This window comes from Cervus canadensis, chromosome 11, assembly GCF_019320065.1.
Source record: "Cervus canadensis isolate Bull #8, Minnesota chromosome 11, ASM1932006v1, whole genome shotgun sequence".
Taxonomy (NCBI): Eukaryota; Metazoa; Chordata; class Mammalia; order Artiodactyla; family Cervidae; genus Cervus; species Cervus canadensis.
In genome coordinates, this window is record NC_057396.1 from 31,218,315 (window position 1) to 31,243,339 (window position 25,025).

General features: G+C 46.6%; 1 protein-coding gene across 1 annotated transcript; it reads right to left on the reverse strand.

Moving 5' to 3' along the window:
* Positions 1 to 1,776: 1,776 nt before the first annotated feature.
* On the reverse strand, positions 1,777 to 23,355 carry ZNF202 (zinc finger protein 202). Its single transcript, XM_043482040.1, has 7 exons — positions 23,213 to 23,355; positions 7,875 to 8,368; positions 7,028 to 7,238; positions 6,585 to 6,673; positions 5,527 to 5,656; positions 4,861 to 4,980; positions 1,777 to 4,156 (listed from the first exon to the last, which is right to left on the reverse strand). Exons 2-7 carry the CDS (start codon positions 8,274 to 8,276, stop codon positions 3,162 to 3,164), a joined length of 1,947 nt encoding a protein of 648 aa, XP_043337975.1. The 5' UTR covers positions 8,277 to 8,368; positions 23,213 to 23,355; the 3' UTR covers positions 1,777 to 3,161.
* Positions 23,356 to 25,025: the final 1,670 nt, after the last annotated feature.

Genomic DNA, 25,025 nt, shown 5'->3' on the forward strand with positions numbered 1-25,025 from the left:
CACACATTTCATCATCAGTCAAATGCACTTAGTCTTCATCAACTTGACTCCTTGATGGCATTTGTCAACACTGACCACTTTCTAACATTTTCTTCTCTTTTGGATTTTTTTCTTTTCTGAGTCCACTCTTTAATTCTTCTTCACTTTTCACTTTTCTTTGTTGGATCACCTGCCTCCAATTCTTCCTTAAATGTTGAAAAGCCCAGATCTCTGTCGTTAGCAAATTTTTCTTTTTCCATGCAGTGGAGAAGAGGTTGAATATTCCTTGGTTATTCCTAAATTAATGGCCAAATGCTATTATCATTTTAATTTCTTAACTTTGTTAGCAAATCACACTTCATTTCCAACAATCTAGTAATTTTCTAAGTTGTCAATTAATTTAGACTAGGTAGCTGAGATGGTAAAGAATCTGCCTGCAATGCAGGAAAACCAGGTTTGATCCCTGGATTGGGAAGATCTCCTAGAGAAAGGAATAGCAACCCATTCCAGCATTCTTGCCTGGAGAATCCCACAGACAGAGGAGCCTGGCAGGCTACAGTCCACAGGTTCGCAAAGAGTCAGACACAACTGAACAACTAGGCAAGAGCCCAATGGCCTTCCTTGGCAGTCCAGTGGTTAAGACTCTGTGCTTCTGCTGTAAGGGACATGGGTTTGATCCCTGGTCAGGGAACTAAGATCCTGCATGTCCCATGGCACAGCTATAAATAAATAAGGCTACATGAGGCTACTTTGTATCTTCCTTCAAATAATCTTTAAAATCTCCTCTTCTTCCTCACAAACTTTTATTTAGTAAGGTGTTCGAGAATGCCAGGAGTCAACTGTTTACAGAATCTTGAAGGACCCCTCAGGAATGGCAGGGCGCCCTGGCCTCCAGCATCCCATTTTCAGCTGTACTGCCTGCTGCTCCTTCCAGGCTCTGGTACTGGCCCTGCTGCTATCAACTGTGGACCGTGGTTCGGTTTGTGTTCAGATTTAGGAGACAGCATGTCCTTCCAGGAACCTCAGAAAATAGTCATTTAAGGTGACCAGAGAGTTAGTGTCAGCATATGAAACTTTGCAGGGGGATTAGTGATAAAAATACTCTGATTTTCCAACACACTGGACTGTATCTCAAACTTCCCTTTATGTGTAATTCTCTAGACAAGATTTTCACCTACTGCAGTGATGTAGACAAGTCAGCGAATTAAAAATCAACTTGCTTTTACCTCCAGAATTTTATCAACTCCATAAATGTTATATAATCTAGGAGACATCCACTTTTTTGGTGTTATGGCATTTCATCCGGACAAACTACGCGCAGACGTTAGATCAATGGCTCAGAAAAGTCTGCATATCAGGACAGTCTCCTCTGCAAAGTTCAGACTTTGCAAAGTCCAGATCTTACCACGATTCCACTCATGGCTCTGCTAACCATGCCAAGGCTTCTCTGTCCTCACGGATAACTACCCTGTCCTCCCATATCTCTCTGTATGAATGATCTTCCGAAGTCTTGGAAACCTGAAGTCCTGAAGACTGGATGGGTGGAAAGCCCTAGGAACCAGGATCTTGGCTGCCAGTGTTCCTTTTTAAAAATTTCACATGTGTATGCTTCCAGGACAACGGTCGACCAGGGTTAAAGCCAGTCAGCTGAAACACCGTCACTGGCCAGAATGAGAATCCCCTTTGCTGAGCTCTTGAGCTTGAGGCTCTGTCATCCCACTACCCATGCTTTTTGGGTGAACACTGGCACACAAGAGCTCAAGAAACAGAGCAGAAGAAACCAGGCACAGAAGACAGTCTCCCTTTTCATGCTTTAATCCCATACCCTGTGCTCCATGGATGGAGGGAATGGTCTCCCCAGTCCTGGCCATGTCCACAATCAGAGCAGGTGAGGTTCATGAGTATTCAGCCTCAGCTCCACAGAACCTCTACCAGACAACAGAGACCCTTGGGCCATGAGATCCTACACATTAGTTCTTACATGAAAATGAAATCATGTAAGAAAAAGCAAACAATGCCGATATCAAAGCCATTTACTCCTGGTAAATTCTTCAGGGTCCCAGGTCTCTCTGATGTCAGAGAGTGAGGCAGGGAAGATGAGGGTGGGGAGTCAGGAGAATAGTCTAGATGGCCTTGGTCAGCAGCAACAGCTCTTTCTAAATTTTCCCATAATTTGAGCTCAAATCTTCTCCAGTTCCCTTCATGTAAATAAAGTGAGCCTGTCCATCATGATTCTACAATTGTTAAGAGTGCCTTTGTCAGCTGATACCATCTCAAAAATCCCCGCACAAACCCATGTGACAAGGATGGGGTGGGTGGGCTTGTGTATACATGGAAATGTAAATGATTTCACCATGATTTTAATCAGACTTTACTGAATCCCTCGGCACCCAAATGCTACATCCCACTTGTGGCAGAATAAGTGCCAGGGACAAAACCAAGAAACTGGGAGGCCCATCATGAGCCTCCTCACAGGAGAAACACCCACGAGGAAAGAGGCTGCTGACTGGGCCCCCCTTTCAAGCAGTGTCTGGCACCTGGTGTCGTTTTGACCTCGGAGAGGAGAGCAGCCTGACGAGATCTACATGAAGCCGCCTTCATGTTTCTGCCCATCAAATGCTACTCACACCTCTCCCCAGAGTCAAAGGAAAGTGCATGGTGAGGAAGTGAACCAGTAAGAGGTTTGTACAGGTAACCTGTGGGGTGAGGCAGAGCCATCTAGACATGGTTCTCCTGCCCTGACTTCAGGGCTGTGTGCTTTAAGGTTTGAGCCCAGGGAGGACGGCATCGTAAAGGCTGGTCCCTCACCAACCCCGAGGATTGGTCCTGGGCCACTTCAAAGCTGAGGCTGTTAAATCATCTTCAGGATGGGGGCAAGTATAATAAGCCCGACCTCTTACGTCTTCTACTCCCCCTGCTTCACACCTGTCAGGCGGAGGCAGAAGCCTTTTAGCCAAGGAGAGGCCTCATTTCAGGCGAACTTTGGGAAGAATGTCTCCTCAAGGTGTGGAGGAAGGCTGAGAGGTCCTGCCTGGGGCTAATTTAGCTGCGGGAAGGTGTCATCAGACTTGGGCAGGTCAGGCAGACGCCCTAGACAAGGTCTCCTCTAGCAGACAAGAGGGCCTCTCCCAGCCCGTCCCCAGAAGAAGGCCGAAGGCAGGTGTCCCTACGTGAGGCCCTGGCTAGGAGGCCTTTTGTGAATGGGTCCTCTGGTGCCTGATTAAGTGGTAGCCTCTGCTGAAGCTCTTCCCGCAGGTAGGGCACGTGAACGGCTTCTCGCCTGTGTGTGTCCGCTGGTGCCTGACGAGGTGGTCCCTCCGGCTGAAGCTCTTCCCGCACTCGCCGCAGCGGCAGGGCCTCACCGAGGCGTGTCCCCGCAGGTGCTTGGCGAAGGCGGCGCTGTGGCTGAAGCAGCGGCCGCACTCGCTGCACGGGTACAGCTCCTCGGCCGCGTGCGTCTTCCGGTGGGCCAGGTACCGCCTGTGGTCGCTGAAGTCCTCGCCGCACTCGCCGCACAGGTAGGGCTTGCCTCCGAGGTGGATTCTTTGGTGGGTGGTGAGCACGGATTTCTGGCTGAAGCTTTTGCCACAGATGGTACAGAAGAAGGGCTTCTCTCCCGTGTGCGTCCTCTGGTGCCTGACGAGGTCGGAAGTCCAGCGGAAGTGCTTCCCGCAGTCCTGACACCTATAGGGTTTCTCCACGGGTGGGGTTCTCTCGGCCTGGCCCAGAGGAGCAGCCTCAACCAGATTCCTCCGGTTTAGCGGGTATTTGTGAGGAACGTTCATCCTGTGTACCTTCTGGTGCCTGGCGAGATGGGAGCTCCGTGTGTAGCTCTTTCCACACTCCATGCATTTATAGGGTTTCTCTCCCGTGTGAGTTCTCAGGTGTCGAATGAGGTGAGAGTTACAAGTGAAACTCTTTCCACACACAGGACAGTCATGATGTCTCCCTAACAGGGGGTGGACAGGCATGGTTTCCTGAAGATTCGTTGAACTATTGACTTGAGAAATCTTTGTGCTGAATCTTCTTTCATTAAGTCTCCCAGGATCATCCTCAAAGACTATTTCCCAGTCTGGAGTTTGGTGAATTTCTGCATCTCCCGACACAGACCTGTGTGGATCCTCCAAACTCAGATCTTCTTGCTCAGGACACTCCTCCTCCTCGTCACTCCTGTCTCCTGTAGAAACAGAGATGAGAAGGGAGGAGATTACAGAGGTAGAAGGTGTGTCTTCTGCACAGTGGAGAGAGTTTTACACTGTTCTGAAAGGTCAAGACCATATAGAAAGAAACTCATCTTTCTCAACTGCAGAGGCTAGAAAAAAGAAGTAACTGGTCAACTGTATGCCTGTTGTAATTTGAGCAGTGTCTTACATGTTATCTCATGCTGGCAACAGCCTTCATGTGGACAAATATTATCATCCTCCTTTCACAGATGTGGAGGGACTTTACCGGTGGTCTAGTGGTTAAGAATCCATCTTTAAATACAGGGGATGTGGGTTCAATCCTTGGTTGGGGAACTAAGATCCCACATGCAGTGAGGCGACTAAGCCTGTGTACCACAACTAGAGAAGTCTGTGTGCAGAACGAATGTGGAGACTGGGGATCAAGAGTTTGTGTAAATGCTTAAAAAATGGTATAGCTGCAATTCCAAAAGTTTCCTTTTTTTCCTGTCACCATTTTGTATTACACATCCCTGAAACCAATGACAGGTGTGAAGCGGGGAGAAAAGACAGAATGTTTGGCTTCAGAGGGAGACAGTGGTGCTGGCTGAGCCATTAGAAGAACCAGAAAGAGGGGCTCTCCAGAGGGCGAGGGAAACACTGACCAGAGGAACTGGCAGCCGAGGGGTGGGGGTGGGGCAGATCCCCTGCCACTCCTCACCTGTGTAGGTGAAACTTAGAATTTCTGGCTCTTCAGGCTCCTGAGGCTCTGGGACATCTGGGACCAGAGGCTCTTCTTCTCTGACATGGGAGATCTCGTCTAGTCTGGGGATTGGAAAGGCTGCTCAAAAGAGGGAAACAGGACATCACGATTGGCTCAACAGTCCCCTGGGTCAAGAGCAGATCTTTTCTGTTCGGTAGACTGAAGAAAAATCCCATAGGCAGGCCATTCAAACCTTCCGTCTCTTTAGCTTGAGCCCCTGACAGGAACTGTGTATCTCTTGCCTTTCACCAGCAACTCAGTAATCACACAACTGGCAGTGTTACCCTCTTTTCCTATATTCAAGTAAGTAGAATACTCCAAGCTTTTATTGCTTGCTTCAAAACTGATATGCTTACCTACTCACACTAAACTAAAACTCACACTAAAACTATAATATTTACAGTTCTATTTTCTTGTTAGAGATTTCCAACTGCTTTCTAGGCATTTTCTCTTCCCTTTAATTTTGAAAGCTATCATCTTCTTCAGCTGTCCTTTCATGTCACTGGTGGGGTCAGCGTAAGAGAAGTGTAGTACGGACAATCAAAGGTCTAAGACACCCTCAGTTTCCAACAAGAGGAAGATCTTTGTGCTCAGGACACTCTAGAAACACTTGAAATTCCTTACACAGGGAGACCACGATTCCGCAGTCTTCTTCCAAGACGTATTCCCCATAGAACTCTTTCTGGGTTGGATCCAGATCACTCCACTGGTCCTGGGAGAAGCACACGGCAACATCCTTGAAAGTGACCAAGCCCTGAAACAACACAAGGATTCCATTACAATGTGATGCTTCATGGAGCCTCATATCTAATTCCTGGAATGAAGGTCATTGGTACACACACAGTCCATCCAAGAGACAGAGAAACTCAAACGGGACACCTGGTTCTCTTTCAGGACACCTGTGTTTCATTTTCTGTTGCTGTTTCCCAAGTTTCTGCTCTTGCAACTGACCCTCTTCCTGTTCTCTCCAATCCAACCATTTCCCCTCAGCACCAGACTACACTGTTCTTCCTGAGGATATTATTTACAATATGAGAAATGTCTTGGAAGTCATCATTCTAATGCTACCTATATCTCTGCAAAAATTCATCTTTTCTAGGACGTTCTTCCTAATTGCCCTTACCTAATCATGCACCACTTATACAGTCTACCTAGCATCAACAGGACTTCCCTTTTCAGCTCTACAATCTAAAAACAAGGGTGAGCTCTATTCCTTTATTCTCCAGCCACTCAGCTTAGTTTCAGGGCTCCTGACCTGGTGAACTCTTCATGAATGCCATGGCCTGACTGAATGAGTCCCTAGGAGAGAACAGCAACCAAAATAAAAAATCGATTTTGCAGGCCAGTCAGTCACCCTTACAAATGACTGTCAAGTTTATTTCTTAAAATAAAAAACAAATTCTCAGTTTGACAACTTCAAAGTTGTACCAGAGTTTTCCCAAAACAACCCCATTTTGTTAGTCCGTCAGGTCAGTGGCAAATCAAGAGGCTCTGGAGCCTGCAGATCCAACTAAGAAGTTCTTCTGAGATGCAGCTCCTCCCCTTTCAGACACGTGCGGAACTCAAAGCTTAACCTGGCAACAGACAATGGAAGCCTGTATCCTGTCTGACCTGTTCAGCATACGGCTAATGCTCAATGGTTCCTCGAATTCCCTGTGGTGCAGACAGAAATGAAGGCGCACCTGTGACAGAGCAGTGAGAAGGGCGACCATCTCGGCGTTTCCAGGGTTCGTCTCTTCAGGAAGGGCTGGGTCCTGGGGCACTGGAACCTCTAAGAAGACAGGAAGAGGATGATCAGTCACGTGCAAGGCATCCCTATAACCAGCAAAGAGTTGAGCATCCCCCATGGTCTCTGGTGGGAAGGGTGGGGTTGAGACACTGGCCTAAGAATAATTTGAGTCACCCCAAAGCTGCCACCTATAACGTTACGGGAATGCCAGGGGAATAACCAAGAGTTCTGTTGTCCGCGGTGGCCCTGCTCTCGCGAGACTACGGCTAGTACCGCCTCCTTCCAACACCTGCGTCCTGTGGCTTGCTCCACTCATGCTCTACCAGCCTCCCGGTCTGAGAGCAACACCCCCACCCCTCACTCAGCCATGACCCCCCCTTCCTGCGGGCTTCCCACCGCTCTCCTGCAGGGGCTGGAGCTCCGACTCCTGGCACGGGGTCTGCTCTTCTGATGCCCCCAGATCTGGGCTCTGTGTGGTCTCCTCACGGAGCTCCTCGGGGGTCAAGGTCTGTGCAGGGTCCTGCAGCTCACTAGGTGACCCGGGCTCTGCTCCTGGAGGCACTGTCTCCTCGGACAGGACTTCCTGGCCGTGAACATGGACAGTCACCTGGGAACAATTCCAACTTCCAGTCACCGCTGAGTCAGGATAAAGTCCTGGGTGTCACAGGGCTCACATCAGGAGAAGCTGCCATCGGAAAACTCCCAGGGAGGCCCAGGAGAAGAGGGGAAGTCCATTCCCCCTGGTGTGTGCGAGGGGAAGCTCAGGTTACTGTCGTCAGAACAACGGGCGGGGGCGGCGGGGAGCGCGCGGGACATTCAGATACCTCTCTGTTCTCTTTTTGCCCTCAACCCTGCCCATCACTGGGGCTCTGAGATGCCATCCTTCCCATCACCCTCTCTGCTGTCTTAGGAGGGGCCTCTCTGACTGAGGGGCTGAGAACCTCTGAGGAAGTCACAGAATTCTCCCCCCCAGGAAAATGAGGTTCTATACCCAAAGGAAAAAGGAAAGCGGTATCACCCTTGGTGATGAGGCCGCAAAGACGGTCCCCAGGCAGGTGTTTCAAGAACCAGGAAGTCACACACACAAACACACACACTCCGCTGTCCCATGGGGCGTATGGATGTAGGTGCAACCCAAGGGCAGAGCCAGTTAAGTTTACGGGGTGATTTCTGTGACCCCTAGCCATCCTTCCAGCGGGTAGACCCCCTCCGCATCACACAGATCAGGACTCCCCCTCCTCACCCACCGCCTTGGTCTCCTGGGCTGTTTCTGCAAACCCTCCACCAGGGTCACGGCCTCCTCGCCGCTCTCGGGCCGCTGGCCCCGCACCCAGCTCTGCAGCTCCCCGGGCAGGACGGTGAGGAACTGCTCGAGCACCAGCAGCTCCAGGATCTGCTCCTTCGTCCTCCGCTCTGGCCTCAGCCACTGACGACACAGTTCTCGGAGGCGGATGAGGGCTTCCCGCGGGCTGGCTGCTTCCTGGTAGCGGAAGCGCCGGAAGTTCTGGTGCGACGTCTCGAGCACAGGGTCATCCCTCTGTGACACAGACTCTGGCCCACAGGGGAAGTCGTCTTCCAGCTTCACCATGAGAATTCCCTCCTCTTCCCAAAGATCCTGGTCCTCCGGCTCCAAGGCAGTAGCCATTGTCTGGCTCTAAGGTGGCCTCACACCATCGAGAGCTCACACAGTTCCCCCTCTATCAGCCTGCGCGAATCCAGGAGTTTCTCCCAAGGGACCTGGGGTAGAGAAGTGAAGATAGACAACAAGCTAAGCATGAAGGTACCCACAGGAGTCACAGTTCTGAGCTCAGTCTTAATCCTGTACACATAATACTCCCGAACTCAAGTTCCCATTCCCCTAATCTCTGTAACACACTCTGTACATAGACCTAGTTGGAATAGGGAAATACGTGTCTGAAGGAATGTTCTCCCATTTCTTTTTCTAGGCAAGGGTCACACCTCATGCAAAAACAGAAAAATACTGCATTTCTATTTCATAAAATCTGTGAAACTTAAAGGAAAACAGTAGGAGAAAGGATACTTAAAACTGCCTGCTAAAAATGTGGTATTGACCACAATCTGTTTTACAAATACACACACATGCTGACACATACATGGGGATATATGTTCCGAGAAGTGACACATCAATAGGCCTGAAATAGAGAAGACTTAATGGAGGTTCAGTGAACCGAATCACATTCCGTTATCAATTTCTTTTGTAAAGTGGGGACTCTCAGAGATTTGAGGGGAGGACTGTATGAGGTAACAGTGAGGAAAGCCACAGAAACAGCGGCTGGCACACAGGCACCCCCTGAAGTGACCCTCCTCTTAAGATGTCTTTAATTGGGAGACCTACATACCCTTAAACCTGAATGCTGAAAACTAAATTCATGATTCTTACTCCCAAATCCACCCCTCTTCCTGGTATCCTCTGTTGGTTGAGATCATCACTTTGTTAAGTAAACACTCAACTTTATAATCTTTGGATTCAATGTTGATTCTTCCCCATTGCTTATAGCTCATTAAACCAGTTCTGCCTCTTAAGCCTCTGTTTCCTCCTGTTTGGGCCCTCACCTCTTGCCTGGACTACTGCCACGACTTCCTCATTGGGAGTCCTGTAGCAGTCAGCTATGAGCAGAGTGCAACAAGTTCACCAGCTGAGCTTTTGCAGAACACAGAATCACAGAGCATTCTTCTGGACACTCTGATTCAAGTCAGTCTAGACAACTGTATCATTAAGAAATGTTACATATGGTTCTGAAGTGCATCCTGGTTGAGAAACACCTAAAGTGTCTATGATTAAGATTGGGAGTCCTAGAGTCAGACAGTCAGACTGTCAGGGTTTGAATCCTCGCTCTACTGTTTAAGAGGTGTGGGGGCCATGGTCAATTTTTATCCTCCTTCTGCCTGTTTTCCCATTTCCAGAATGGAGGTAAGGCTGGAATCCATCTAACAGGGTTACTATGAGGAGTATCTGTGAAGTGCTTAGAAGAGCAATGGTGCCCCAATGTTAACTATTATCTTTCTGAATTATAGTTACAACGGCATCACCCAATATTTTAAAATAGTAACTTTGTAAGTAAGATCAGTTCCAAAATCCTCGGCATGGCACATGAAGCCCTTCACAACCAGCCTCTGTTTACTTTTCAGGGCTCGTATCCTCCCCTTTTCTCTGTGGCACCTGCTATAATGAATGCATTGCTCACCTCCCTACAATGGGGTGTCTTTACAGACCTCCAAGTCCCTAAGAGTCTGTTCCTCATGTATGGAAAACTCCCACCCCCGATGCTGCACATGTGCTCTTATTCCTTCTTCATTTCCGGGATTTGCAGTTTAGGTCTTAATCAGTTTTCTGAATTACTGCAGCTGCCTCTACACATGAGCTACCTGTCTCCAGGTTCATTACTTTTAAGTTACCAACCATCATTATCACCAGAGTGAGTGCCCTTTGCAAATCTGGTCCTGTCCCTTCCTTATTTAAGATATTCAATCACTCCTCTCTGTCTTGTAACTGAAATATGAACTTCTAAGGGTTATGTGTTAGGTTGGCCTTCATCTTGTTACTCCTTTGCCTTCCTCTCCTATCCTTTCAAACACACACACAGAGTGCATGTGAAGCACACAAAAGCTCTATGCTCTTTGTCCTCTCCACATGCAGTTCCTTCAGAATCTTGACTCTTCATTAGGTTAAACTTGTCTTTCAAGACATAGATAAGGCTTCATGTTTTCTGAGATGCTTTCTTTGAACCCATTCCCTGGCCCTTAAGCATGGTTAGGAATCACTGCTTCCCTAGCTATCTAAGCACATCTGTATCTCAAATCTGCCATATCACACAGCCATCACCTATCTTTCCTGTGAAACTTCTTGAAGTAGGGAACTGTGCTGTGATCAATCTCCAATACCTGTAAGAAATTGCACAATAAATGCATTTAAATGAGTAAGTCTCCACTTTGAAGTTTCCTTCCTACATTAACAGGATGAAAGTCTTTCCCACTGTAAGTTTCTATTCTCTTTTATTCACCAAATCTTGTTAAATCTATGTTCTAAATCTTTCAAATTCATCCATCTCATCTCCTCTGCCATTCCCTTAGTCAAAGCTTGATGACCCACTAACCCTTACGACCACAGCGGCATGTGTGTGGGATGAAGTACCTGGTTCAAATCTCACCAGTGTCCTCCTGGTGGCTGCCCCTACCACCACTTTCCATGTGCAACCTGAGGGGTTCTTCATGTCCCCATCTTTTTCTGCTTCACCACAACTGCCCCTGGAGAAGGAAATGGCAACCCACTCCAGTGTTCTTGCCTGGAGGATCCCATGGACAGAGGAGCCTAGTGGGATACAGTCCATGGGGTTGCAGAGTCAAATACGACTCAGCAACTAAGCATCTATGCACAATTGCCCCAGGTGTATCTCAAGGTCAGTAATCTTCTCTTTTTAAACTTTTTGACCACACCACATGGCACGTGAAGTCTTAGTTCCATGACCAGGGATTGAACCCATGTCCCTTGAATTGGAAGGGGAGTCCTAACCACTGGACCACCAGGGAAGTCCTAGCAATTCATTCGTAACAGCTGTAACATGCTGTCTAATGTGCAATGCTGCCCATTAATGACCAAATTACTCATTCTTAAAATCTGTATCTCAAAGCAATTTTCATTCAGGCTCACTTCATTTTTCCAATACCTGAAAACATGTACTAAGTAATTTCATGGTCTATTCTAGAAAGTTCCATAATTAACAGATCTCCCTGGGCTAATTTTCCTATGTATTAAATCCACTCTACCTCATGGTGGTTTTTCTTTTTTTTCTTTTTTTATTTTTTATTTTTTTTTTCCAGTGGGTTTTGTCATACGGTGGTTTTTCTTCATGGGCAGTTTGTATTTTTTTTTAATGCTTTTGCCCATTTTCTTTGGGAGACCTGAGAGCCCTAGGTTACAAAAGTGAGCCCTTTGAATGAAATTTCATTTGCTTCTACCCAAGTACTAGTGGTTTCAATGATCTTAACTTCTCAGAGCATTCCCTGAATCATGTTGACAGTGTGTTATTTAGGCCTAAGCCTCTGACCCAAGGCTATGAAGGCCTACACTTCCCTTGCCCTTCTGTGTGATCAGTAGACACACTTTCACAGGAGTAGCTCTTCCAGGCTCCAGGCTGGCAGATGGTTCAACTCCATATTCCTCCCCTGTCCCCACCAGTCCCCCACTCTCATATCTCATTGTTGGGAGTAAGCCTTTATTTTGGTGTGAAATCTCCTTGGGCTGTGGTGGAGTCAAGAGTGACTCCCTCCTCCAGCTTTTATTTCTAGAACCCACACATTTACCTTTAGCTTTGCGGAAGGGAGGTGGATGAGTGCCAGCATCCTGAAATGGGCAGGAGCCATGTCCACGTCAGTTCCACCTGCAATACTTCAGTAAGGTCTGAGTCAATTTTTTTTTTTTAATGTGGACATTTCTAAAGTCTTTATTGAATTTGTTACAATATTACTTCTGTTTTGTTTTGTGGGATCTTAGCTCCCTGACCTGGAGAATCCCAGGGACAGTGGAGCATGGTAGGCTGCCGTCTATGGGGTCGCCCAGAGTCGGACACGACTGAAGCGACTTAGCAGCAGCAGCAGCAGCTACCTGACCACAGTTTGAACCTGCACACCTTGCACTGGAAGGTGACTTAACCACTGGACCACCAAGGAAGTCCCTGACTAAACTTCCTAACATATAAAATCAGCCAACAGCTCCAGACTGTCCACAGGAGAAAATCTGAACTCCTTATAACTTGACTCTCGAGGCCCTGCAAGACCTGGCCCCTGCCCATCTTTATTCCCATGACTGCTACTCCACTGTACGCTGCTGCCTGCACATACAGCTCTCTTTTCTGTGCTCTCACTGGGTTTTTGTTCCTGATGCTGTTGACACGCCTTGAAATACCCTTTTTACCCCCTTTACTTGGTCAACTCTACTCATCCTTCAGAGCTGCTCTTCCTGGACACCCTCCCTGGTCCTCCCAGACTGTTTGCACAGGAACCTAGACCCTATATCACAGCACACACATCCATCTACCTTATGCATGGCAAGAACCATTTACACTCCTGTTTAATTCACCAGACCACGAAGCTCTGAGGACAGGGCTGGACAGCACCCAGCTCAAGGCTGTCAACAGGTTCCCAGGCAGAGACCACAGAAAGTTCTTTTTAAGTCTTTCTCCAGAAGGACAGATCCAGTGTCTTATTAATTTTTATTTATCCATTTGTTCAGCAAACTGTGCTAGACAGATGGATAAATAAGGAAAAAACACTTGTTATTTGGATTGTGAATAAAACAGAATACTGTCATTGGTCCCTGAAGTGAGGAAACCACAACTCATCACAAGGAATCTTCAGGTTGCCCTGGGAGAATCCACATGTAAGTCACAAGAACTGTGTGTTTGGAAAAGAAAAACAAAGTTATTTTCCTCTGAAGATTTGAATCAACTTTAATAATCACAAAATCAGACATCAAGTAATTTAATGCAACTACAACAATGATTGATGCTTTCAAACCGTGGTGAGGGTCCCTTGGATAGCAAAGAGATCAAATTCGTCAATCCTTAAGGAAATCAACTCGAATATTCATTGGAAGGGCTGATGTTGAAGCTTCAATCCTTTGGTCACCTGATGCGAAGAGCCAACTCACTGGAAAAGACCCTGATGCTGGGAAAGAATGAAGGCAAAAGGAGAAGAGGGTGGCAGGGGATGAGATGGTTAGATAGAATCACCAACTCAATGGACATGAGTTTGAGCAAACTCCAAGAGACAGTGAAGGACAGGGAAGCCTGGCATGCTGCAGTCCATGGGGTCACAAAGAGTTGGACATGACTCACCAACTGAACAGTGATGATTTACCAGGACAATGCCCCCCCACATCTGCAAGGGAGGGGAAGAAGATGGTATTGATATACGGGGTCTCCAGCTTAATGAAGGGATTTCTATTATTACTATCTTAAAAGTCCAAGAACTTCCCCAGCAAAGCCAACCAGGAACTCTCACTGTTTTCATGTAGCACAGTCCACAGGATTCCCTATTACAGAGTCTATGTGCTATGACAGAGGGTGCTGCTCTTACAGGGCTTTGCTTTCCCCAAAAAGAGAATATAATAGCACCACATAAAACCTGCTTTATTTGCTTGCTTTGTATTTATTTTGGCAGACTAAGAAGATGAGATGGAGGCAAAAGGTCAGCAACAGTGGGGACTTCCCTGGTGGTCCAGTAGCTAAGAGTCTGCTCTCCCAATGCAGAGGGCCTGGGTTCGATCCCTGGTGGGGGAACTAGATCCCACATGCCACAACTAAAGATACTGCATGCTGCAACAAAGATCAAAGATCCTGTGTGTCACAACTAAGACCTGGCACAGTCAAATAAGTGAATAAATATTTTTTAAAAATCAGCCAACAGCAGAATAAGGGGAGGCAGAGCCATCCTTCTTGGCGCAGGAGATGGGAAGGGAGGAGGTGGGCAATGCTGTGGGAAGAGTACCAGATTCAGTATCCAGAGATGTATGTCCGGGCCCACATCCCTACGAACCTGGGGTTTCCTGAGACAATGGACACAAGAGTGCTTGTAAAGGATGAAACTCTCTGCAGACAACCACGCCCCTAATACACAGGATTCACTGAGGTCTGTGAGAGCTTACAAACTAGTGTGCTGTGCAAATGTTACACGTCAGTACTAGAGACAGAAAATGGACATTGTATTTTATTCTGCCCTTTACGGGATGGGCTACCCTACAAGTGTGCCTAGGAATTCGTTGCCTTTGCTATTCTAATGCCTCCCCTCAGTGTCTGTCCTTGGAATGGCTCTACAGTGATAGCTAAAAGCCCAAAACCAGGATGCTACAGAGAGACTAAGAGGCAAGGCCAAAAAAAGTGAAAGACCTGGTTTCAGAAGGCTTGAACATGTCTACAGAGATGCTTCATGAGCCTTGGCCCGGGCAGGCCACATGACCTAGTCTCTTCAGTGTTTCTAAGATGGCTGGGGCAAGACTGGGGAGGAGAGGTGGAGAGGCAAGACCTTTCTCCCGTCCGTGCTCCAGCTGTCTCTGTCCCTGAGTGAGTCCCATGCTAGTGAGCTTCCCAGGTGGTTCAGTTGGGATAGAATCCACCTGCTAATGCAGGAGACTCAAGAGACACGGGTTCAATCCCTGAGTCAGGAAGATCCCCTGGAGGAGGAAATGGCAACCCACTCCAGTATCCTTGCCTGGAGAATCCCATAGACAGAGGAGCCAGGCTACAGTCCATGGAGTGGCAAAGAGTCAGACACAACTGAGCACACACACGCATGCATGCATGCACACACACACACACACACACACACGCCCTAACTCAATCCTACTGACAAGAACAGAACAGTGCAGGCAGTGAAAAGATACCTGGGTCTCTAGCTTAAAATGTTATTACTATGTGGGTGGTTGTAGTCCTGCAGCATCTAACCTAGAGAAAGATAGGATCTACTGAATCTATTTACCGGCAAATAATCTTCAGAAGAAAACAGTGATCAGAGGTTCGAATGATGATATTCAGCTGATACTTAAATCCCTCCCAGTCTCCCTTCTCTGAATGACACAGGCCCACAGTCTGGAGATGTGAATGTCTGCTCACTGGGGCTAACCTGACCTTGCAACTGCTCCTCCTGTTGTTCTAGAAATCAGCCAACAAAGATTGTTCACTGCCCTTTATCACTCCTGCACTACTCTTTAAAACTAAAGATTACCCACTAAGATCCTCCTACTGGAAAGATTCTTCCACTTTACTGTTCGTTATCCTTAGTCTAATGTCTAACCACACTCTACACAAAATGATTAGGGGCTCTGGAGCCTTAGTCTGAACCCCTCTCCTCATTTATTAGCCAGGGGATGCTCCTTAAATCTCAGTCCAAATTTCAGAATGTGGCCAACACTTCACACCTCATATGGTTGTTTGAAGGATAAGTGAAGTAACACACTGGATTGCTTTCAGCACAGAGCTTGGTATAAGGCAGATGCTCCATATATTCTGTTCTCTTTCCTGCAAATTACTTTAAATCCTTTTGGGAAGAAGGCAAGATTTAAATGATGAGCAAAAGTCCTTTATTTCATCATAATGCCAAGAAAAAACATTTTAATGCATAGATTTAAAATCTTGGTCTGTTTACTATTATATCTAAAGTACAGTGTCTAGGGAGTTTTCTGGGCTTCCCTGGTATCTCAGACGGTAAAGAATCTGCCTGTGATGCAGGTGACCCAGGTTTGAATCCTGGCTCTGGAAGATCCCTGGAGAAGGAAAATGGCTGCCCACTCCCGTCTTCTTACCTGGAGAATTCTATGGACAGAGGAGCCTGGCGGGCTACAGTCCCTGAGGTTGCAGAGTTGGACATGACTGAGCGACTAATACAAGGGAGTTCCCTGGCAGTCCAGTGGTTAGCCCATGTGGTGCTCTCACTGCCATGGCCCAGGTTCGATCCCTGGTCAGGGAACCAAGATCCTGCAAGCCACTCAGTGCAGCCAGAAAAAGAAAAAATAAAGTGTTAAACCAAGACGAGAGTCCTGGCTTTGAAAGCACTTACAAGTGAAGATTAAACAAGGTCCTTAGGACACAGACAGGATGAAAACTTAAAGATAGGCTCTCCTGCCTAAGACCACGTTAGCAACGCTTCTACTTAAATCACAGTTCTGTCCCCTCCCTTGAACAGTAAGAGGCAACCTGAGGCAAATCCAGTGCGTACAGGCATACCCCGTTTTACTGCATTTCATCTTTTTTATGCTTCAGAGATAATGTGGTTTTTCGTTTGTTTCATTTTACAAATTAAAGGTTTGTGGCAACCCTTCCTGGAGCAAGCCATTTTCCCACCAGCATTAGCTCACTTGATGTAATTAATTTTTATAATCTTTGCAATATTTCAAACTTAATTATTTTTATATTTGTTATGGTGATCGGTGATTAGTGATCCTTGATGTTACTACTACAATTGTTTTGGAGTGCCACAATCTACACTCATATAAGATAGCAAACAATCAATAAATGTGTACTTTTTGACTTCTCCACTGACCAGCTGTTCCCCTATCTCTCTCTTGTCCTATTCCCTTAGACACAATAATATTGAAATTAAGAAAATTAATAACCCTACAGTGGGCCCTAAGTGTTCAAGTGATAGGAAGAGTCACATGTCTCTTGCTTTATTTATTTATTTTTTTATGTCTCTTGCTTTAAATAAAACACAAGAAATGATTAAACTTGATGAGGAGGGCATGTTCAAAGATAGGACAGGCCAAAAACTATGCTTCCTGCACCAGTTAGCCAAACTGGAAAGCAAAGATAAAGTTCTTGAACAAAATTAAAAGTGCTACTCCAGGGAATTCATAAATATAAGAAAGTGGTGAAAGTTTTAGTGGTTTAGATAGACAAACCAGCCAATTCAAAGGATCGTTGAATCCTTTGAGCCAAAGCTTCATCCACAGTAAGGCCCTATCCCTCTTCAATTCTGTGAAGGCAGAGAGAGGTAAGACAGCTGCAAAAGAAATCTGAAGCTAGGAGAGGTTAGTTCATGAGGTTTAAGGAAAGAAGCCATCTCCATAAAGTGGAAGGAGAAGCTACAAGTACTGATGAAGAAGCTACAAGTTATCCAGCTCTAGCTAAGAAAATTCATGAAGGTGGCTGCACTAAACAGCCTATTTTCAATGTAAACAAAACAGCCTTTTACTAGAAGTTGTCATCTGGAATTTTCATAGCTACAGTGTGTGTATTCAGTCATGTCTAACTCTTTGCAACCCCATGGACTGTAGCCCACGAGGCTGCCCCATCCATGGGATTGTCCAGGCAAGAATACTGGAGTGGGTTGCCGTTTCTGACTCCAGGGGATCTTCCCGACCCAGGGACTGAACCCACATCTCTTCCGTTTCCTGCACTGGCAAGCGGATTCTCTACCAGTGCACCACTGGGAAGCCCTCATAGCTAGACAGAAGTCAACAATTAGCTTTAAAGCATCAAAGGACAGGCTGCCTCTCTTGTTAAGTGGTAATGCAGCTGGAGACTTTGGGTTTAAGCCACTGCTCATTTACTATTCTGAAAATCCTAGGGCCCTTAAGAATTATGTTAAATCAACTCTGCCTGTGCCCTATAAATGGAACAAGAAAGCCTGGGTGACACCGCATATGTCACAATATGGTTTGCTGAATATCTTAAACTCACTGATGAAACCTATTCTAAGGAAAAAAAAGACTTCTTTCAAAATATTACTTCTCATTGACAATGCACGAGGTCACCCAAGAGCTTTGATGATGTACAAGATTAATGTTGTTTTCATGCCTGCTCACACAACAACCATCCCATAGCCCATGGATGAAAGACTAATTTCGGCCTTCAAGTCTTATTATTTAATAGCAAGAGAACTAGAATCAGAAATGGAGCCTGAAGATGTGACTGAACGCTATAATCTCATGATAAAACCTTCATGGGTAAGAAACCTCTTCTTATGTAAGCAAGTGTTTTCCTGGGATGAAATCCACTCTTGGGACAGTGCTGTGAAGACTGTTGCAATGACAACTAAGGATTTAGAATATCACACAGCTTAGTTGATAAAGTAGTGGCAGGGTTTGAGAGAAATGACTTCAATTTTGAAAGAAGTTCTACTGTGGGTAAAATGCTATCAAGCAGCACTGCCTGCCACAGAGAAACTGTTTATGAAAGGAAGTCAACTGATGCAGTAAACTTCACTGTTGTCTTATTTTAAGAAACTGCCACAGACACCTCAACCTTCAGCCAACAGCAGCCCGATCAGTCACCAGCCATCAATATCAAGGCAAGATCCTCCATCAGCTAAAAGATTATCATTTGCTGAAGAGTCAGATGATGGTTATCATCTTTTTTTTTTTTTTTTTAGCAATAAAGCCTTTTAAAATTAAGGTATATACATTTTTTTTTAGACATAATGCTATTGCATACAATTGATTACAGTACAGTGGAAACAGAATTTTTTGGGAAACCAAAAAAATTCATGTGTTTTTACTGTGGGATCTCCTTTATTGCAGCCATCTGGAGCTGAACCTGTATACCCAAGACAGCCTCTGAAAACCTAACCCAGAAGGCAAAAGAAATGAAAGGGAAAAATTACAGACTTCTTGCCTTCTAACACATCATGATCAGTGTGCTTCAAACCATGTTTAAAAACTATTTAAGACAGTCTTGCCATTTAATTTTTTCTGCCTTCATTAGACTCAACATATAAAGACATAAATATCTCCTGCCCCCAAATTTTGTAGCCTTTTGTGATTAGATCAAGGTCTAAAAATGTAATTGAGAGTAAATACAATCATGAAAACTATAAATAAAGCTATAATAATCACAATAATTCACTTTAGTTTTAATTAAAGTGTTTCCTCGGAGAAGGCGATGGCACCCCACTCCAGTACTCTTGCCTGGAAAATCCCATGGACGGAGGAGCCTGGGAGGCTGCAGCCCATGGGGTCGCGAAGAGTCAGACACGACTGAGCGACTTCACTTTCACTTTTCACCTTCATGCATTGGAGAAGGAAATGGCAACCCACTCCACTGTTCTTGCCTGGAGAATCCCAGAGACAGGGGAGCCTGGTGGGCTGCCGTCTGTGGGGTCACACAGAGTCGGACACGACAGAAGTGACTTAGCAGCAGCAGCAAAGTGTTTCCTATAGGTAGTCAAAGCTACGGTTTTTCCAGTAGTCATATATGGATGTGAGACGTGGACTATAAAGAAAGCTGAGTGCCACTGATGGTTTTGAACTCTGGTGTTGAAGACTCTTTGAGAGTCTCTTGGACTGCAAGGAGATCCAACCAGTCCATCCTAAAGGAAATCAGTACTGAATATTCATTGAAAGGACTGATGTTGAAGCTGAAACTCCAATACTTTGGCCACCTGATGCAAAGAACTGACTCATTTGAAAAGACCCTGATGCTGGTAAAGATTTAAGGTGGGAGGAGAGGGGATGACAGAGGATGAGATGGCTGGATGGCATCACCGAATCGATGGACATGAGTTTGAGCAAGCTCCGGGAGTTAGTGATGTACAGGGAAGCTTGGGGTGCTGCAGTCCATGGGGTCACAAAGAGTCGGACACGACTGAGCAACTGAACTGAACTGATAGGCATGTCCACAGGCCCAGGAGGCACTCCTGTCCCACTGTTGACAGTTCTGCCATCAGAGGCAGACAACCTGTGTTCTTCTTCCTGGAGATGTATCATCTGGGACAAGTCACATCAACTCATCCTGAAAATGGGGATGATTTTCTAGCTAAAGGTAGAGAGCTGGATCATTTTGAGAAACTATCTGGCTTTTTGATGGTAACAGAGGAGGAGCTTTGAGGGGTACCAGGATATGTGGCCTCTTTATTGAGTACTTGAGCCATAATTTATTAGTCTGAAGATAGTGAGAGGAATTTATTCAAGAGTTGAGAAGGGCCAGAGGCCAAATACAGGTTGTGAGTCCAGAATTAAACATCCTGCCACCATGAGACTAGTGGTTAACCTCCAACATGAAGCTAGGCTTTTTAACCTTGCAGGTTTTTACTCAGAGGTGGTTAATAGCCTGAAGAAAGCAGGCCAATCTATATGCCTCAGTTTCAAACAGAACATCAAAAACTAATCTGAAGTAGAAAAAAACGTGACCACCCAACCTGACACCCACCCTGATGAGGGCAGCAGCTTTTATCCGGCAGCCAAGAGTTAAACTAGCCAAATGCATTTAATTTACTACAATGAATATGGTCAATGTCAATCGCATAGAGGAACCATTATTTAATGAGGAAAAAAAAACCAGGATAATATATTTTGTAAACATAGCCTGACCTTAGGTGTAAATATGAATAATTCAGAATAGTTAATTCAAAAGTCATTCACTATGTTTTTAGTTTTTAATTAATAGTCTGTCAAGATACTCCCTGCTCTGTATCTAGATGACTTCCTCCTGGCTTTGCTCAAGGCTCCCCTCCATATGATGAGATGATGGAAGATGGAACCCACGCCTGCTGGACCAGAGAAATCGGAGTAGTACCAGGTTTCTGCTGCAGACTACATCACGGTCCTAAAGTAGAAGTAATCACAGGATGCCATTCTTGTGCTGTTTAGTGTCTGTCTCCCACTGTGAGCCCCATCCCTGAAGGCAAGGGCCTCCTTATATATTTTGATATTTCCAGTTCTTCAACACTTTGGCAAACACTTGATTAAAAAAGATGCTCAATAAATGTGTAATGCATTTAATTAAGTGGCTCACTTCTCTTCCTCCAACTTGAATATTCAGTTGTAGTTCAGAATCAGTGGGTGTCAGGGCTTCTGGGGACAGTTACAGGAATTTGACATCAGCATTTATTTCAATCCCCTGCAGAGAATCAGGTGGCACAGTCATATACTACTTTGTTACAAAGAATTAGTGGAGAGAAACTTCTTTGAGTGAGGAGAAAGGCAGGGGATGACGTTCATTCAGCCCAGAAATATCTACTGAACATCAATTGTGTTTCCCACACAATTCAAGGTGCAGGGCAAAGAAAGATAAAAAAAAAATCACAGGCCCTGATCCGAAAGAATTTAATGTAGTTAAAAAACAGCAGGGACTTCAATATACTAGGAATTCACAGCAAAACTTGAGAATATGGGTATAAGCTATATGATTGAAATTAAAGCTCCTATTAAAAGAATCAAGAAAATCAAGCGGAAAACTCAACATTTCACCATCAATTTAGCTTAAGATGTTGCACTTGGCTGCAAAGGAGGACATTTTCTTAATTTTAAAAATGAAAGAACTCAGACCTAAGTGGTTATATTACCCACACAAGATCTGTTACTAGTTTCAAGCACAGAAGTGTTCACACACAGCTCTTTTGATGCTCAAACCACTGGGATGTGTGAAGAAGTTTGGCCAAAGGCAGTGGTTCTCATTGTGAGAAACCCAGATCAGCAGAGCCAGCACCACAGGACTTGTTAGAAATGCAAATGATCAAGCCCCAGCTCTGACTTACAGACAGTAACTCGGGGTGGCTCCAGTAACCTGTGGGCCTTCCAGGGGATGACGATGTTTAGTAAGTCTGAGTACCAGTACCAAAAGCAAAGGAAGAAAATCTAAGATATGAGCAGAGGGCGTCCAACTTTTCCAGTGCTGCCCAAATGTAAAGGCAGAAAAGTGTCTAGGACCATTATATGTTTTACGCCTCTGCCAAATAATTGGAAGAATAAAGTTGTAAACCTATAACTTACTTCATCTGTATAGTTTATAAAGCTCAAGAGTCCCTCATTTAGTAGTAAACCTTGATATGCACTTGAAATTACTGTCTACTGAAATATAGTATATATAGACTGCAAAAGTGGTACAGAAGAAGAGAGGGGTAAAGACTAGGAATCTCATGCGTTTGGTCCTAGGAAGAAAAGTTCCCGTCCTCCCTCCACCCCTGCCAACCTTCTTACTCGGGACAGTAAAAGCAGAAAGTTACCCAAGACAAATGCCTGCAATCCCTAACCGCTCCCCTGTCATATATCTCCCACTAACAAGCCTCCCATGGCTGCCCCACAATCCTTCCTAAGTGGCTTTCTGGCTCAAGGCCCATAGAGCAGCTTGGAAGAGAAGTTGGAGGGATGAGCGACTCCACTAGCTTTCCTTGTGGCTTCCGAGGGAGGCAGCCTTGGCTGTCACCAGCAGAATGTGGACAGAGAAAAAGCAACAGTCGTAAGCTTAGCCTCTAAGTAGACCCTGGATATGCTAAGATGTGGGAGCACCCCAGGACCAAGGCAGGCAGGGTTATCAAAGTGACCAGGAGCAAAAAATATTCGTGTCCAGAAAAATTAAAACCTGGCTGACAACTTTCTGAGAAAACGGAGCCAATTCATGGCAGACAAACTGACAAACTTTTAGTGAAACCAGACTAACAGCCGGGCCCGGATACTCCCGTTGAGGGTAGCGGTGGTATCAAGAAGTGCCAAAACTGGCTGCTAGGGGTTGGGGGAGGGAAGTTGCAAGTGAAGACAGCAGTCACTGGCTTGAGAGGAGGTTCGGTTCGGTAACAGTGAGCTGAAAAGGCACAGACCAGATGGTCTCCAAAGCCTCCGATGATCACGGGTGATAAAATCACAGGTGAGTGTATTTGCGTGTGTTGCAGCGGAGTTTGTGGCTGGCAAGTGATGGGATTCGCCAGGACAGGGAGCCTTCGGGAGGACTGCTCGAGCCAGGTGAGAGGCGGGGTGAGAAAAAGCCGCCGGAACTGAAGGGGCCTCGACCACTCCTCCCTCGGTTTCAGGGGGAAGGGGGGCTGTTGGCGCGGAAGCAACGGGAGGTACGAACTAACTGCGTTTCTGCAGGCCTCAAGAGGGGGCGGAGGGCGGTGGCTGCAAAGAAAGAAGCATGGATCGCCATCCACATCCCCGGAGGCTCTAGCTTCGGCCGCCAAGACACACGGGGACCACCACGCCTTGGCCCCCTCCACGCACTGCCGCCACCCCTTCCCCAGGACAGTACGATTCCCCCAGGGCTCCAGGGGGGCGGGGTCTCCGACCCCTCCCCCTCCTCGCCGCTTAGCCCCGCTCAGCCCGCTCCGGCCCGGCCCGGCCCAGCCCCCAGCACTCACGGCTCCAACAGCTCGGGCGGCTCCTCCCCTGCCCCGGCTTCTCCCCCACCCACTCCCGGCAGAGGCAGCGCCGCCGGATCCGAGCCGCGCGGGGCCCGGCGGGTCGGAACACGTGGGGCCTTTGCGCCCGGAACCGGAAACTGCCCTTCGCCCCGCCTCCTCGCCGCGCTGGGGCCTTTCTAGGCTCTGGGAGGATTGGTTGTTTCTCTGTGCCCCCTCGTTCTGGGAGGTCTCTTGTTCACCGGGACGCGAACCCGAGTCAAGGGCTTCAGACAGACTGCTTCTGTACAACTCTCTTGCCCCGCTCTGCAGGGGGACGGGCGATGGGGTTGTGGGGGTAGTGAATTTACACTCGTGACCTTGCGGGGTGGGGGGGCCTCTTCTTTTTTCTGTTTCGGCTGTTTTGTTCGTTTTAATTTTGATACCTATATCTTTACCTGTTTTTCTTGATTCCCCCCCCCCGCCCCCCCCCCACACACCTTTCTTTGCATTATCAGGGAAGCATGGTAGAAAAGAGCAGTTTGGGGGTTGAATACTGCCTCTTGTAGCTGCCATCAGTTGTAGGGATTCGGACAAATCCACCTCTGAACCTCAGTGTCCATCTTCTTTAATGGGCCAAATAAGACCGTTACTGTAAGAGCTAAATGGTATCTTGTACGTGAACCGATTGGAGCGTAGTAGAAGCTTGCTGCTCTGCTGCTCAGCGGCTTCAGTCTTGTCCAGCTCTTTACCATCCCCGTGAAATGTAGCCCTCAAGGCCCCTCTGTCAATGGAGTTTTCCAGGCAAGAATACTGGAGTGGGTTTCAGTTTCCTACTCGTTCTGTGTGTAGGTGTTCATGGTGGAGTTCTGTGTTCATGGTGGAGTCCTCAGTTTGCCATTTTCTCCTAGTGGTGGGGCCAGTGTGAGGAAAGCAGGACACACTCCATCTTGAAGCCTGTCACCCATCTTAAAGCAAGAGGTAAACTGGACCTGAACCCTGCCCAATAGTGAGGAAACTGTTGCCAATGAAAATCATATCTCCTGGAGACTTCCCTTCCTACAGATGGCAAACAGATGTTATAGTTGAGGTCAGGCTGCCCCTGTTAGATTAACCATGAAGACATCCCACCTTGGTGTAAAATCATTGCTCCCCCCCTACACACACACACACACACACATACACACACACACACACACACACACACACACACACCTTGGTGTAAAATCATTGCCCCCCCCCCCCCACACACACACGGTTTAACCTTAATTGTTTGTTCTCCTAGCACCTACTGTAAAACTCAGTCATATACAACAAAGAGGTTGCTAACATGTAACCAGTCATGTGGGGGGCAAGGGGGGGGTGGTATAAAACTGGGCCTCTCAGAAACATCAGGGTCCTTGTTGGGAACTGATTCCCCTGGACCTGCTGGCGTAATAAGCTGTACTCCACTGTCTTGAGTGTCCTCTGGGGTGTGTTTTGCGACTCCAGATTCCACAACATTAGCAAGGGGGCTTGGACATCTGTTCATAGTACATACATTTCACCCTTATTCCTTCTGTCTTTCTGCATGACATTCCACAGTCTGAATAGCCATTCGCCTAGTGATAATATATGTTGTTTATAATTGTTATCATGGACAGTGTTGTGTCAGTCTGAGTGTGAGTTGGAAAAGAATTTCCGGACACAGAGTATTTCAGAAGGGGGTAGTTTATTACGAGCAGGGAGCAAAGATTAGGGCCCAGCAAATGCAGCAGGCGGACCTCATGACCAACCAGAGAGAGCCAATGCTTTTCGTGGGTTAGTAGCCAGTATTTATAGTCGCAACACGAAG

What these genes read in the sequence shown, in the direction of transcription:
- ZNF202 (XM_043482040.1), bottom strand. Translation starts at nt 8,276, where the DNA reads ATGGCTACTGCCTTGGAGCCGGAGGACCAGGATCTTTGGGAAGAGGAG. An exon ending in CCAGGAGACCAAGGCGGTGG is followed by an intron (nt 7,239 to 7,874) that starts GTGAGGAGGGGG and finishes AATTGTTCCCAG; the next exon opens with GTGACTGTCCATGTTCACGG. An exon ending in TTCTCACTGCTCTGTCACAG is followed by an intron (nt 5,657 to 6,584) that starts GTGCGCCTTCAT and finishes GTGTTGTTTCAG; the next exon opens with GGCTTGGTCACTTTCAAGGA.